Source organism: Lynx canadensis, chromosome D4 (genome assembly GCF_007474595.2).
Source record: "Lynx canadensis isolate LIC74 chromosome D4, mLynCan4.pri.v2, whole genome shotgun sequence".
Taxonomy (NCBI): domain Eukaryota; kingdom Metazoa; phylum Chordata; class Mammalia; order Carnivora; family Felidae; genus Lynx; species Lynx canadensis.
In genome coordinates this window covers 66,694,180-66,710,696 of record NC_044315.2, presented here as the reverse complement: position 1 = coordinate 66,710,696, position 16,517 = coordinate 66,694,180, and the positions used below count along the sequence as shown (strand labels likewise).

The window sequence follows — 16,517 nt, the reverse complement described above, 5'->3', positions numbered from 1 at the left end:
GTTAACCAACTACTAAAAGTTAATAGACTCTGTTGTCACAGTGATGTTAGAAGGAAGAATACAGACTTTACCAACTGTAATATTCACTAGAAATATAATGAGGGCCAAATAGTAGTCACAGCAAAAAAAGTAAAACAGGTGAAATTAATTTTAATATTTTACTTAACCAAACTGATCCAAAATATTATTTCAACATGTAATTAAAATTTAATAATTACCGAATTCCTTTTTTCCTTCCTTTTCGGTACTAGATCTTCAAAATGCGACGTGTACTTTATAGTTACAGCACACATCTCAATTCAAATTAGTCACATTTCCAGTGCTCGACAACCATATGGAGCTAGAAGCTACCACACTAGACAACACAGCTTTAGAGGCCTAACCCATCCAAATAGCCCATATATTTCTAAGAGTGGGGATAGGGCAGATCTGCCTAATTTGCAATCAATAATAAAAAAACTTAAAAGCTTTCTGAGTTTTTTTCTTGGAATACTACAATTTCTATATATGCTTACCATACGCCAAATTCTTGAATTATATAATACCCGTACGTGAATATAAGCTAAAATGTTACAACCTGTAACCAGAATTTCACTATTTCTCAGTTTTTATTTATGTAAATATTACCTTTAGAAATGGAAAAGTAATATTATACTATTACCACTCTCAAAAAAAAAAATGGGGCATAAGCAGCTCTTTTTTGGGGATCCTTCTAATACCATAACAAGAGTAATACACTCTTCTCTTCTGTAATACTTAAACTGTTCATTGGTGTTGGCTGGAGAAAAACATCCATGGCAATATTGGCATCTGACAAAAACAAAGCTGCACCTGAAGATACCTGACATGTAAGTTATACAAACTCAAAGAATCATCAGGATAATGCCGGGTTTTTTGTGTATGGTACTGCTCCATACCTCCAGGATAATACCCAGTTAATCTTATGGTAAAGACCAAAAAAAATCTAATGGTAAAGACTATTCCCTTTTAATTTATTAAAAATTCAGCTAATATCAGAAAATGAAAAATGACCTTTCTAAATCTGTATTGGCCCATGAAGTGTTAATAGCAATATTTCTGGAAAGAAATCCTATGATCTGTGTGTTAAAGCTATTCTATATTAATTAGTGGTATTATATATTAATTACCTAAGGCTTTAGAAATATTCTCACAGAAAGTGGTTGGGAAGGGAGAGTCTTTAAAGGCTGATATAGGGGCGCCTGGGTGGCTCAGTGGGTTAAGTGTAGGGCTTTGGCTCAGGTCATGATCTCACGGTTCATGAGTTCGAGCCCCACATCAGTCTCTGTGCCTGGAGCCTGCTTCAGATTCAGTGTCTCCCCCTCTCTCTTCCCCTCCCCCTGTTTGTACACTCTCTCTCTCTCTCTCTCTCTCTCTCTCTCTAAAAAATAAACATTAAAAAATTAAAAAATTATTTTTAAAAAGGGCTGATAAAGTATTTCAGGGAAACATCATCTCATTCTTTGAAGAGAGAATGCTTTATGGCTCACATTTTGCACTTCACTGGGAGTTCTAGTACAGAATGAGAGTCTATCACAGAACTCCTAAAAAAGGGCCTACATCCGGAGAAAGACATCTTACCTTACTGCCAAAGTAGCAAAGACTGAAGTCTGAGATTCTTGGGGGCGGGGTGCAACTCCAATCTCTAGATAGGGAGAGCTTTGGAGCCTTTGCTGTAATATACACCACCGAAATGCTATAAGAGTAGACAAGCCATCTGCAGAAGGCTTTGGAGCCTCAGCATTTAAGGTGACCTGTACTTTAACCACTACCAAATGCATTAGTAAACATGGCTGCAGAAGAAGCAATCATCCAGATGAATAAGATAACCCAAAGCAACCAATGTGACCTTGGTAATAATCTAATACAGATAAAGGGCTGCCTCTACCCTAAGCTTAGAAGAAAAAAAGAGCAGTAACCTGAAAGTTCTTCAAGGATAGGCTGCTAAAGGGCTCCAGAAGCTCTAAAGCTACCTTTCCTTTAATGTGGAAAGGATGAGCAAATGCAAAAGACTATAATCAAGAACTCACATTTAGTATTCTCCTATAGTGGAAGTTCATCAGGAAGGGCTGAAAAATGAATTATCAAGGGGACCAGGGCTTCAACCATTCTGGTCACCACAATAACAATGACTGGCTAGACTAAGGGTGAAGATGGCATGAAGACAGAAAGAACTAAGGAACTTGGAGCTCAGGAGAACTGGAAAACAAATGACAAGCAACCAAACTATTTAAGATAAGTACTACCACAAATACCAACACTTACAAAAATGAAAGGAATAGGATTACATGAACTGAGTTCTGAAACTTAACCCTAGCTTGTGTATTTGACATGAGGCTAAAGTTTTCTCTAGGTAGCAGGCATCAGAGAAGAGGGGTTATATACAGGGTTAGTGTGTGCCTAATATAAGAGGTATGCAATAGGAGGCTGGCTAAATAGGTACCAAATCCAGTAAAAAAAAATTTAAGTGTTTTCTAAATTTGGCAGGCAACATGCTAGGGCAGAATATCTATGTGTTTTGTATTCAGAAACAGAAAGAGAAAAGAATTAAAAGATACCATAATGCTTTGAATTTTCTACCCCACTTTATCCCTCTAGGGCCTCCACAATTAATCAATAGCTTTTATAATGGAGACACAGCAATTGATAAAGAAGTTGAGGAGGAAGCACAAAGCTCCAAACTTCAATGAATTGTGCACAGAGCACCATTAGATACAGAACCTCCCCTCTGAGCTCCAGACTATTTTCATCCAACTGCTTACTCAGAATCCCTACTTGGCTGTCACCCAAGCACTTCAAGATTCAATATATGGGGTGCTTGGGTGGCTTGGTCAGTTAAGCATCCGTCGGACTCTTGATTTCAGCTCAGGTCATGATCTCAAGGTTGTGAGATCGAGACCCACAACAGGCTCCTGGGCTGAGCGCAGAGCCAGTTTGGGATTCTTTCTCTGGCCCTCCCACACACACGCGCATGCTCCTTCTCTCTCAAAGTAAACATTAAAAAAACACTCAATATGTCATAAAGTCCCCCACAAACCTGAGCCCTCTCTAGTGTTCTATCTTTGCAAATGGTGGTACTAGCTACAAAATCAGAAACCTAGGCCAACATAACATCCTCTCCTCTCATTTGTGTTCTACATGTAGTCAGTAAGTTATGTGGATTTTTACCTCCTAAATAGTTCTGTAATCACCACTACTATCTTAGGACAAGTCAATATCATACCCCAACTTATACTTTTACAAAACTTAACTGGCTTCTGATCCATTCTTTCTCCCCAGTAATCAGTTCTATATACTGTAGGTAGAATAATATGATAGCATCACTCTTCCCAGATTTCAATGGCTTCCCACCGGTCCTTGGATAAAACTGAAAATCTTTTAATATGACCTATTAAGATGACCTTACATCATCTGTAAAACCGTGCACGATCTTCCCACTGCCTACCTCTCCTGCTTCAACTCACACCAGACTTCCTCTTCCTTGCTATATACCAGCTGCGGTAGCCTGCTATGAGTTTCTCTAACATGCCTTGTTTCCCACCTGGGAGCCCTCACACCTATCAGTCCCTCTGCCTATAAACACTGTTCTAAAACATACACGTGATCTCTATGTTAAAACAAGTTTCAAAAAGGTATAGAATGAGCTCATTGTGATATATATTGCTTCATTTCTTTTATTATCACACCCTGATGATGGAGAGCAAAGACATCTTTCATCTGCTCTGTGGGACTCTATCAATCTGAAAGGATGCCTACAGGGGTCTCAGATTTTACCTCAGATCTTATCCAGTCTCTCATTACTTTCCAAAATAATTACATTTTGCAAGACTTCAGGTGGCCATGACTAAGAGTTCTAGGTGATATAGATCTGAAGATATCACAGTCATGAGATCAAGCCCCACATCGGGCTCTGCGCTGTCTCCCTCTCTCTCTCTCTCTCTCTTTCTCTCTCTCTGTCCTTCCCCATTCATGCTCGTTCTCTCTCTCAAAATACATAAATAAACCTAGAAAAAAAGAATGTTAAAAAAGTATATATATATAGGAGGTATGTTTCCAAAGGAAGTACGCACAGTCAATCTTAGCCATTATCCTTTGGTCAAGAACCACAATTACCAGATACCAAAACTACTGTATCAGGATTAAGCCTGTCAATTACTTGATTAGGGAAATAGACTAAGGTAAGTGCTATGCTAAAAACAACAAAAAAGGGGGTTTTATACAACCCAGCCAAGTACAACTGCAATCATTTCCATGGAATGAATCAAAACTCTGGGATGTACAAGGCATGAGGTACCCTCTTCAAAGGAGCATAACTTAAAGTTATGCTTATCATCACTATAAATCATGTGAAGCTTCTTATGTGGATCCTGAGAAACTTAACAGAAACCCGTGGGGGAGGGGAAGGAAAAAAAAAAAAAAAGAAGAGGTTAGAGTGGGAGAGAGCCAAAGCATAAGGACTCTTAAAAACTGAGAAGTGAAGGTTGATGGGGGGTGGGAGGGAGGGGTGGGTGGGTGATGGGTATTGAGGAGGGCACCTTTTGGGATGAGCACTGGGTGTTGTATGGAAACCAACTTGACAATAAATTTCATATATTGAAAAAAAAAAAGAAAACTGAAAAAAATAAAATAAATCTTCCAATGGAAAAAATATATATATATATACACACGCACAATATATTTTAGTGAGAATAAAAAAAAAATCATGTGAAGCAAAAGCACAATCAATAGTCTCTGAGCAAAATAATAAATAACACTTCTATACTCTTAAGTGCCTAGCACCATTTTAAGCTCTTTACATATATTAATTCATTTAATCCTCTCAAGAATCCTAAGAAGTAGGACACTATTACTATCACCATTTTCCAATTCAGAAGCTGAGGTATAGAGGTTAAGTAATAGCTTGCCCGGGATCTCAGAGCTAATATGTGGCAGAACCCAGATTCAAATTAAGGCGGTCTCACTCTTGAGTCGGTACTCTTAATTATCACACTGTACTGCCTGAAAGTAAAGATCAGAGGGACATGAAAAGAATACCTAAGGGCACCAAACACACTACGATTTTACTTCAACACTGAAAAAAACTGAAGCTGATCAAAAGCTTGTAACATGTCCCACCCTGCCACATATAAGGGCAACAAAAACAGCTATTCTTACACACAGACATATCATCTTGTAAGTCTGAGAACATGATGACTTTCAACATTTGAAGTGGCAAGGTTCCACTGGTTTTAGCTTAATATATGTGAAGATGACAAATTCAAATGTTGAATCTTAATTTTGCTGCATCCAAAAAAAAACTACCAACTTGGGCTACTTGCTTGGAAACTATTCAGTGTAACAAGCTCCTGAAATTATGATTCAGAAACTTCCTGTTCTTAGAACCAGTGGCAGAAAATCATTATACCCAGGTTTATATGCTAGTCTGAATCTGAGGACCTCAATAACCAAGTAGTCATGAGAACAATTTGATGTAAGAGTTTTCTATCAGCATCTACTCACACCAAGAGAAGATTTCTGATTCAAATTCTACATTAGTTTTCTAGACCATTGAGATACACAAACCTAGAACCACTGCAAATATCACTAGTCGATCTACAATTTAAGAGGGTCAAACTAGTATTATGGCCATTTCAGTAGTATTTACTAAGCACTTTCTATGTGTCAGGCCCTGTGCTAAACTGTTAACATGGCATATCTTTCTAATCATCACAATAGGTTTTTAAAAAGTATCAGTGTTTGCATTTTATAGTTGAAGAAAAGGAAGGTTAAAGGAGTTAAGAAATTTTCTTAGATCACATAGCTATCAAGTGGTAGTCACAATTCAAACCTAGAAGCTGCCTCCAGATCCTATACTTTTACACTACCCTAGGCTGCTTACACTGCCGGGGACGGTACAAAACAAGTATAGCATTCCTGCAATCAGAGAAAAGGGATCAATGAAGTCAGGATACAGCATTTCTGGAACATATCCTGATGCCACCAAGAATGATGGCACTTGCATCATGCCACACCATAGACTTCTCCTTTGAATTAGGTAATAAGAGTTGAAATCCAGAAAGTTCTATCCAGCTGGTAGCTAGACAATCAGAATCTTATCAGCTGACCATAGCTCTGCCAACACAAACAAGAGTATTGTGCTCAGAGGTGATGTGAAGAGGTGAAAAGGGAGATTATATATTGTTGAGAAATTCAGGAATCGATCATCACAAATAACTAACTGATAGAAAGCCATGTCCTCTCTTAACAGCAAAACAGTTAGGAACACTACCTGCTTACAGAGGCAACTGAGGTAATCCAAAGGGGAAAAAAATCTAATAAAAGACCTGATGGAGAATGCTGTCTTTCTGCCCTAAGCCCGACTAGGACAGAAGAGGTACCCCCCCTACAAAGGATTTGAAGAAATATAGTGGAGTCAGAAGCTAAAGAAGCCTTATCCATGTGCAGTGACCTCTGAATTGGCTGTTCCATTCAATGAAGTCTACAAAGCTCATATTCAGCCAAGGAAACCAGAGGTTCCATCACCTAACTGAGGGGAGGTGCAATGGGAATGAAGATAGGAGCACACCTGGGTACTGCTGGTAGTGGTATAAACTAACAACCCTTCTGAAAAAGAGCAACTTGGCAATACATATCAAAGATTTTTAAAAGTATACACACATTGACTCAATAATTCTATTTCTACAAAATTTTTTTTCCATTTCTAAAAAATTTATTCTAAATAAATAATTAAAGGTATAAGCAGAGACTTGGCTACAAGGATGTTCATTTCAGCGTTACTTATAACACTAGAAGGTTGGGACTAACATAAATATACAACAAAGAGCACTGATTAAAAATCAAATAATACAGCCATACAAAAGAATTCTGAATTGTTAAGTGTTGTAGAATGATATTAACATGGTAAAAGATTCATAATATATTAAGTGAAAGGCAACTACAAAGCAGTATTACCACATCATGATACAATAGTCTTTTTAAGGTTCTATATATGTTTAAAAAAAAACTGGAACATAATACATACAAATGTTAAAAGAGGTTATGTCTGGGTAGCAGGATTATGGGTGATTTTCATTTATCTATATTTCCTATTTTCCTACAATAAGCTTGTGTTACTTATATTTATAAAAGTGCACAGATTGGCTGTGCCAACACTTTATTATAAATTAGTACAAAATTAGCTACCAATCAACACATGTCAATAACTAAGACCAGATTCTGTTAGAACGTTGTGGCTGGGAAGAGTGCCAACTGAGGATATAATACATACAAGAAAGATGGAGACAAAATCTACCAACTTGAAAATGTTGCCCACCCTAGGTTGGAGTGGATTATCTATCACCATGGTAAACATTCAATATGTGCTTACTGCATGAATAATCCTGCTTACATTCAGCCAGGCATTGCAAAGAAACATTGTATGGAAATTTAAAAAAAAAAGAAAAAAGAAAAAATCTGCTTCACTATTGACCCTTGAACTGCCTGGGTTGGAATGCACAGGTCCACTTATAAACAGAGTTTTTACAGCTCAGTACTGTAAATATATTTTCCCTTTCTTACAATTTTCTTATCATTTTCTTTTCTCTAGATTACTTTATTGTAAGAATACAGTATATGATACATATACAAAATAGGTGCCAAACAATTGCTTATGTTATCCATAAGGCTTCCGGTTTACTATTTCTATCAACAGCAGGCTATTAGTAGTTATGTTTTGAGGGAATCAAAAGTTATATGCATATTTTCAACTGTTGTGGGAGCATGTTGGTACCCCTAACTCCTGTGTTGTTCAAGGATCTACAGTATTTCCAATTTTTTAGAACTGTCAAGTTCAATGAAAAATAAATATATCTTAATTTTTTTTAATGTTTATTTTTTTTGAAAAAGACAGAGCATGAACCGGGGAGAGGCAGAGAGACAGAGAGAGAGAGACAGACAGAATCCAAAGTAGGCTCTGAGCTGTCAGCACAGAGCCCCACGCGGGGCTCAAAACTCACAAGCTGTGAGACCATGACCTGAGTCAAAGTCGGATGCTCAACCAACTGAGCCACCAGGTGCCCCTGAATATATCTTTTTAAATATAGTGATCATGAGTATGTCAATACGGTCCTTTGAAGAGGGTACCTCATGCCTTATATATCCCAGATTACTTTGATCCATTCCATGGAAATGAATGAGATTGTTTGGCTAGGGTGTATAAAACTCCACGTATACTTTCCTGTTCACAGCTCTACTTTAGAAAGCTAAGACCCTCCATCAAAAAAGAAAAAGAACTGCAGAGAGGGGATTTTATACACATTCACACACACACTCTCTACAGAAAAATAATGATTTTATATGGGGCATTGAGCAAGACCAAGTTCCAGGTTTTTATATAAATTGTGTTCTATACTTTCTGTCAACTGTTTTCACTAGATTTAATTAGCTTCTTTAAAAAAAAAAAAACTATAGGGATTCATTCGTAATAACATCTTGAATTTTAATTAATCATATCACTATTTAAAGGCAAAAAATTCAGGCAAGAAGGGTGGTAATGAACAAAGCTTGGGCTGTGAAGAAAGACCAAGTTTGAATTCAGACTATCACTTGCTAGCTGCGTGACTCTGAACAACTCATTTAGCCTCTGAGTTTGGTTTTCCATTATCTGCGCAACAGGAATAAGAGGTATTGAGAGAATTTAAAGCAATCTAACACGATACTGGATGCAGAACAATATTCAAATTTCATTTCTCTTTCCTTTCTTCAGGAAATATTATTTTTTGACCAAGAAGAAGTAATTTTGGAACATGAGATGGTTGGTTATCTGGATATGGTGGAGGTCTCTGAATCACTAAGGTACAACATGAAGAAAAAAAATAGCAAATACCAGGGTAGAGGAAGAAACTGGGATAAGGAAGCATATATACAGACATACTACTTGCTACCAAATGTCATGCTTTAAAACTCCCCCTACTCAATCTCCCCAATCTAGGTTTGTCCAATCCTGCACACTCAACCCCTCACCTGTCACTACCACTTTCCAAGTGGAAAGTAAAGAATACGCAGGAAAAACTGGGGAAAACCAAACAACTTACAATGTATACTCTTGGCAACATCCTTCCTCTGGGATCCCCTTCCTCTCCACCTTTATTATTCCTACAGCATGTACCTTTCCTAGAAACAGCAATCCCTATGAATATAAACAGATCTCTTGTGCAAAAATTTAACTATCAAATTCTAAGCACCCAGATTCTAGAAAGGTGTAAATGTCTTTTTGTTTCAATGGTTTCTTTGAACATACACATTTAATCAAGTATAGAAACCTTTGGGATTTTATCTTAAAACCACTTAAGGACATAATCAAAAGGTTTGAGTATCAAACAAAGCCACCTATCCATAACACATCCTGTTCGCAAAAGTGTCCCAGAAACTCGATGTAAACAAAATCCCTCTGTTTATTTCTAGGAGATAACACTGTGGTTTTCTGTATCCAACAGTATGCCTTACATACCCAAGGCAATTATGTTTTCTTCCTCTACTCAAACAGAGCATCTGTTGCTAACACAACACTGAAGTCCAAGTTATTTTCACAGACAAAAAAGCAGCTGGTCAAGCTAATCCATCTGCTGACTAGCCACCATCAAGCTTCTGTAAGACTGTCCAGTTAACTTAACCTCTATTGTCAGACTGCATGAGTCAGAACTCCCAGTCCTCTTTCAATTAGGATTTAACAACTCTTCTTTGACACCACCATTTGAAATCACTTATTACAGACATAAAAACAGAAAACATATTTTAAAACTTAAGGACAAAGGTTAAAAATGGTAGATTGGATTAGAAAAAGTTGTACAAATTATCAACAAAAGAAGAAAGTTATTTCGAAGTTGGGATTATGAATTTCATAACAATAGCCAGCAGTACTTACATATGCTAGGCACCAAGGATTTTTAAAAATTAACATGATCCTCACAATAACCCTTTAAGGTAAATACAATTGTTATCTCTATTTTATAGAGGAGGAAATAGAGACACACAGCAAATTTCCCAAGCTCATTCAGCTCAGAGATAGTAGTAGGACTGGAGACCTGGCTCCAAAGACATCCTCCAATAATTTGAAGCCCAAATCCCAATGCCTTACTAACAGGTATATATTCAAGACATCCTCACCATTTTCCTTACAATGACTGAAGTACCATCCCTGTTACTATTTTCATTGTAACATTTTATAATGGGGAAGAAAAATCATGCCAGAAAAATCATGTATATTAAAAAGAAATATACAGTTTAGTTCATTATTAGTTGAGGTATGTGATTCTGCAATAGTTCATGAGGGAAAAAAGCTCAAATTCATAGCACTAAAGTGGTTATAAGCATTAATACCAGATACTTGTTATAAGCAATAAAACAAAGAGTTTTATAAGAATATTATTTGATACCAATAAATGAAATGAAAATCAACACATTTTCTAAAATTAAGAAATTGATTTTCAAAGTTACCACAAGGAACACCTAATTCTCTGCCACCTCTGGGGAAAGTGCACATGGTACTCGTAGGTGCTCAAAAACACCATATGGAATGAGACCAAATAAGTTCAAATTTTAGCCTTCTAGCTAGTGGTATGACCTTGCAGAAGCCACAACTGCCAACTCTTGAGTCCTTGATCCATATTAAAATACTTTCTCAAATTGTTTTATAACACACAGAGTATCTTAGTACTTTGTAAACATTAAAACACTTTTAACACTTTTTCATAATGAATTACTTTATCTGATTTTTACAGTAGCTCTATAAAATATTCTTACATCCACTGCATAAATGAAGAACTAGATTAATCACAGTTAAGTAATTTGCTCCAGAGCACAGAGCTAGTAAATAGCAACATGGAACTCAAGGACTCTAAGTCTCTGCTCTTCCTTTTGCCCTGAACCAACATCCATTCAGCTATCATGTGACTTTTACCTAAAAAGTTAAATAAGGCGTGACATGTTTTACGAATTTAGGCAGAGATGTTTTAAACATACATATTCAAAACACACGAAATGTAATTTTTTACAGATGTCTTACTAATAGTCACGGAAATAAAATTGAGTTTACCCAATTGAGTTTCAAGATGCCTGCAATCAAATCGTGTGCACTTTAGTAAAATACTAGAATAGTCAATGCTTAACACATCACTACACTATTCTCCCGTGTCCCCTGTGCTTCTTTCCCTTGAAAAGGTGAAATCCAGGCAAAATTAGAGAAACCATTGTTCTAATAAGTCTTTCCAGTGCTTTCTATCTAATAATAGAAAAGAATGGCCTCTTGGATATGCCCTTCTTTTTCCCTGCTACATTATTAATAACACTTGTGTTCCCTCCTCTACTGTACTATACTTCAATTACTATCATCTAACAAAGAGAAAAGGGTGGTTACTAATCTATACAGGGATTATGACTGCATATTAATAACTCTAAATGTATTCAAAACATTGGCTATGTTCTCAAAACATTTTTTTTTCTTAATCGAAATTACTAGCTCCTTAACTTGTGCGGAAAGTATATATACAACAGGCCACAACAGCCATAGATAACCGTGACGAGCAACAAACTGGTCGAAGAGGGTGGGACCGCTGCCAACTGTAAGTCTCTTCTCCCAGTTCAACTAATACTAAACACCAAGACCTGCTTCTGAACTGGTCACGAGGAAGGAGGGAGTGGAGGGCGCGGTACTAACCAGATTTGGTTCCTGACCTAAAGCAGCGTGTGCGGTCCCTGTCAGCAGGTAGACCCCGTGCACCTCGATTGGTGCTAAGGCGGGATAAACCCGCGCTCGCACGCGGGGAGGCTCCAGAATCAAAGGGGGCCTAGAGCGCTGCAGAAAATGATTGTGGAATGGGGACAGCTCCCTTCTTCCCCGCAGGAGCCAGGGCCCAGGGCCAAAGGCCAGCTCGGGTCACCGGGCGCGGTCCCCGCAGCCTGGCGGGCGCCGCTTTGCTCCCACCGGGGAACGAGGGAGGGAGGGAGGGCAGCTGCCTAGCCCTCCACGGCCGCAGCCCTGCCTGGCCCAGAGCGCCCACCGCCCACCCGGCCCCGGGCGCCCCGCCCACCCTCTCCCCAACCTCGGCCGCCCAGCGCCTCGTTCTCCCACTTACTTTCTGGGAGTCCATGGCCAGGGGCTATGTCTACTGGGCCCGAAACCGCGTCGAAGAACCTTGCGGCGAGGCGGAGGGAAGTCGGGCAAGCCAACACTGCTACCCGCGGCCGCCCCCTCTCCTCCGCCGCCGCCTCAGCCTCAGCCTCAGACAGAACCGACCCCGCCCGGTCCGCGCCCAGCCCGCGCGCGCGCCGTCGTCGCGCCGCGGTTGCCAGGGTGAAAGGGCGGCCCGCAGGAGGGAGGGAGGATGAGAGACCGGAGCGCCCCGCGCATGCGCGCTGCCGCGGGACGGGATGGTGTGGAAGGTGTCCGATGCTGGGTGGGAGGGGCAAAAACTAGTGGTGCTGCGGGTCCAGTGACCAAGCCTTTCCTTCCTTACCGCATCCTTTTTCTTCCAGGGCTCCCGATCGCTGCAGGCCTTGGATTGGGCCACTGGGCATCCAGCAGCCGGGCCCGTGGGAAAGGCTGGGAAAGGAAAGCTCTGGTCCTTGAGATCAGCCCCCGCTCCATCCTGATGCATCCTGATGCACAGATGCCCACGCATCTAAGCACCCCTGACATTGCCCGCCGCCAAGGAGCAGCCAGGCTAGACCAAACCCACTGTCCAGTGAGAAGGAAAGGGCTGGGGTAAGGGATATCGTGGAAACATGGAGAAGGCCTGAAGGAACGTGGTAGAAACATGGGTAGAGGGTGGGGCCTGGTAGACCTTTCCCAGAGAGCCCTCCTGGGTATCTTGCTGTGTTTTGAGCAAGTCACTCTCCCTGAGCCTATTTCATCTTCCATAAAATAAGAGCAATAATGCTGACTTTGTAGAGCATTGTGAGGATTAAGTAATGTATTTGAAGTGCCCAGGACATAGTTAATGGCCAGTAAATTATAGTTGTCCGTGGGGGGCTAGAACCTGCTCAGTCTGGTCTGAAAAGGACCGGGCAGACTGTAGAAAGCTTGGGGAAGTAGGCCTGAAAATGTTCTTCTCCAAGCAGAAAGGCCTCAGCTTCCATTTTGATGACTCTGGAGAGGCTCAGAAAAGTTCCAACTAGGCAATCACTCACGAGGAATGAACAGAAGGGAAATACATATTGAGTATCTATCGGGTACCATTTCTCTGAACTGAGAATTCAGCAGTGACAAGGCCCTGGTCTCACTTGCAGAGCTTACAATCTAGTATGGGAGGGAGGCCAAAAAAAAATTAATGTGTATATATAGTAAATAAATGTGTGTATATATATGTGTATATGTGTACATATATATACACACACAGTGTTTAGAAGCACTATTAATATATATGTTTATTAACATATATATGTAATTATATATGTTTATATGCACTCAGAATTATGAGGGCTCCATTTTCCATAAGAAGTTCAGGGAAGGCCTCTCTCAGAAGTGATTGTGTAAAGTGAGAGAATGAGTCATACAAAGGTCTGGGAAAAAGCATTATAGATAGAAGGAACAGCGAATACAAAGGCCCTGAGTGGGCATGAGCTCTATATAAGAAACAGTATTTATCCTACAAGGCTATAATTGCCTGTATACAATTATACTCTGTTACTATGACTTCCATGAAGGTCGAAATTTCTTTTACTCATATCTGTATCCCCAGCGCAGGTCTTGCCATCTAGTATGCACTCAATAAATCCTTTTTTTTTTTTTTTTAACTGGACAGACATGTATAAGAAATGGGATGAAGGGCCCAAAAGGGAAAACAAGGACTTGGCTCAAGCTAGGTGGGTAGTGCTTAAAGGCCAGGGTCCAGGGAGGGCCTGTGTGAACAATTTTGCTCCTGCAGCTAAAAGGACAAATGGTGTGCAAACTTGCAGAGAGATGCTCCCTCTCTCTTTTTTTTTTAATGTTTATTTATTTTTGACAGAGAGAGAGAGAGAGACGGAGCATGAGCAGGGGGAGGGGCAGAGAGAGAGGGAGACAGAATTCAAAGCAGGCTCCAGGCTCTGAGCTGTCAGCACAGAGCCCGACGCGGGGCTCGAACTCACAGACCGCGAGATCATGACCTGAGCCGAAGTCGGACACTCAACTGACTGAGCGACCCAGGCGCCCCGAGATGCTCCCTCTCTTGGTATCAGGGGAAAGATGCCTCCTATCCAAGTTGGCCAATTCCATGAGGATCAGTGAGAGCAGCCAAGCACCCAGCGTCTAGTGCATGAAGGCTGTTCTCCGCACTGCGGACTCAGTGTAGTGAGTCAGTTTCCCATGAGGGAGAAATGCAGCCTAGGGATCGGACAACATTAGTGGTCAAACCGCCCCACTGTGAGCTCCCTAGCCATGACCCTGCCTTCTACTGTGGGACGCATCATTAAGGGGGAAAAAAAAACACAGCATTTAGTGCTGTTCCCAGTTCTCTTGCTGTAAGGACTTAACTTCGGAGAGCAACTCCTGGGCACTTTATGACTGATGGGTATAACCACAGAAGGAGACAGAAAGAGGCTTTGGAGACAGCAAGTCACAGCTGAAATGTGATTGCCAGAATTCTGTCACAGGTCATATCCCAGGAGCTCACTCCTGGCTCCTTGCCTCCTCAGTCCCCGAGTTCTTTCCCTGCAGCCCAGCGAGGAGCCTGCAGCTTTTGTCAAGAGTTCTGCCCCATTTGACTCCTGCCCTTGCCAGATCTCGTTTCCTTTAGGCAGTCTGGCTTCCCTGCCCAGCTCACCCGGGCCTTCTGCCTGCCCTTGTTCCTGTCCCTTCTGGCTGTGACTTCTATCTTCCCCAACCTATGCAGGCTCTCTGGCAGCAGTACTCACCTGGCGGGGCACTGAGTCTGCACCCCCACTGCTTCTGGCCTATGGGCAAGTCCTCTGCCTTTTCTGAACTTACCTTTTCACAGCCAAGTCAGCTGGGAAATTTTCAAAAGTAGCTTTACTAATAAAGTAAAGCTGCTGTTCTCAAGTGTAATCCCCAGACCAGCTGTATCAGCACCACCTGGTAGCTTGTCAGAAGGGCAAATTCTCAGCCTTCATCCCCAGACTAACTTAATCAGAAACTCTGGCATGAGGGTCCAGAGATCTGTGTTTTAACAAGTCCTCCAGGTGATTGATGCATACTAACGCTTGAGAACCATTGAACTAAGAGAAAGCAAATTGTTAAAAAAAAAAAAAAAAAAAAAAAAAAAAGGAAAAACTACAGAGGGATAAAACAGATGACGTTTTTTTTTTAATTTTTTTTCAACGTTTTTTATTTATTTTTGGGACAGAGCGAGACAGAGCATGAACAGGGGAGGGACAGAGAGAGAGGGAGACACAGAATCGGAAACAGGCTCCAGGCTCCGAGCCATCAGCCCAGAGCCTGACGCGGGGCTCGAACTCACGGACCGCGAGATCGTGACCTGGCTGAAGTCGGACGCTTAACCGACTGCGCCACCCAGGCGCCCCAGAGATGACGTTTTTTAACCCTTATGTTTCAATTCTGAGATAGCATATCTAGTTGTAGGCATTTACTGAGGTCCCTGGGCCTCCAGGAATGCCTTTCTGAGGAAACATCGAATTAGAATAACCTCAGGACTGGCCCTACTGATGTGAAGTGTCTGGCAAACTTGTCTCTTCCAGAACAGGTTCTCTACCTCCTCTTGCCGGGCGTTACCCCTGTAGCCCTGAGTACCCTCATGAGTTCTGGGATTCCCCCATCTCTTGGGAGAGAAAGCTACTTCCCTTAAGTGGTGCCAACAGTGTTCCCCTTTGGGAGTCAGTATAGGGCCCGGCCTGGACTCAGCAAATCTGAATTTAAATCCTGACACTACCGCCTACCAGCTGTGTAGCCTTCAGTGAGTCTTTTAAACCAGGATAAGCCTCAATTTCCTCATCTGTAACATCATGATCATAATAGTAGTAATTCCCAGTTACGGTTGTTGTGGGGAATCAAAGGAGATTACATATGCAAAGTGCCTGGTTTAGTCTACATGTAACAAATGTGTGGCTGTTACTATTATTACTCCCTTGTACATCATATCCTTCTGTGCCACCCTTGGATGGCTTTTTCCCCCTTGGTCTTTGGGGCCTTAGAAGCCCTATTTTCACCCCTAACTCTCATTTTCATTGTTATCCTAGCTTTTCTGAAGCATAATCACAGTCCACATGCTGCTCTTTGTTGAAGCACCAAATCTCTAACCATGTCTCTCTCCCTGTTCATATCTGGCCTACGTCTTAGCATACACCACCAAACCCAGGAAAACCCTGAGTTTGCTCTAAGCCTCAGTTTCTTCAATTATGAAAGAGGAATCATAACAGTACCACCTGCAAGGGTTTTTGAGTTGATTCACTGAGATAATTCGTGTTCAATGTTTAGCGGCATCTGTCATGTAGTAAGTATTCAAAAAATATTAGCTATCATCTCTTCCCAATCATAGAAACCTAATTCTTTTTTCCTCTGCCTCCTTCTG

At 40.9% G+C, this 16,517-nt stretch overlaps 1 protein-coding gene across 2 annotated transcripts in view; it reads right to left on the bottom strand.

The window, feature by feature from the left end:
* FSD1L (fibronectin type III and SPRY domain containing 1 like) overlaps positions 1 to 12,283 on the bottom strand; it is a 71,173-nt gene extending 58,890 nt beyond the window's left edge. For both annotated transcript variants that reach the window (XM_030293933.1, XM_030293934.1), the window contains exon 1: positions 12,129 to 12,283. In XM_030293933.1, coding sequence (XP_030149793.1) covers positions 12,129 to 12,143 — 15 coding nt within the window. In that variant the 5' untranslated portion in view covers positions 12,144 to 12,283. The remainder of the gene's footprint in view (positions 1 to 12,128) is intronic.
* Positions 12,284 to 16,517: the final 4,234 nt, after the last annotated feature.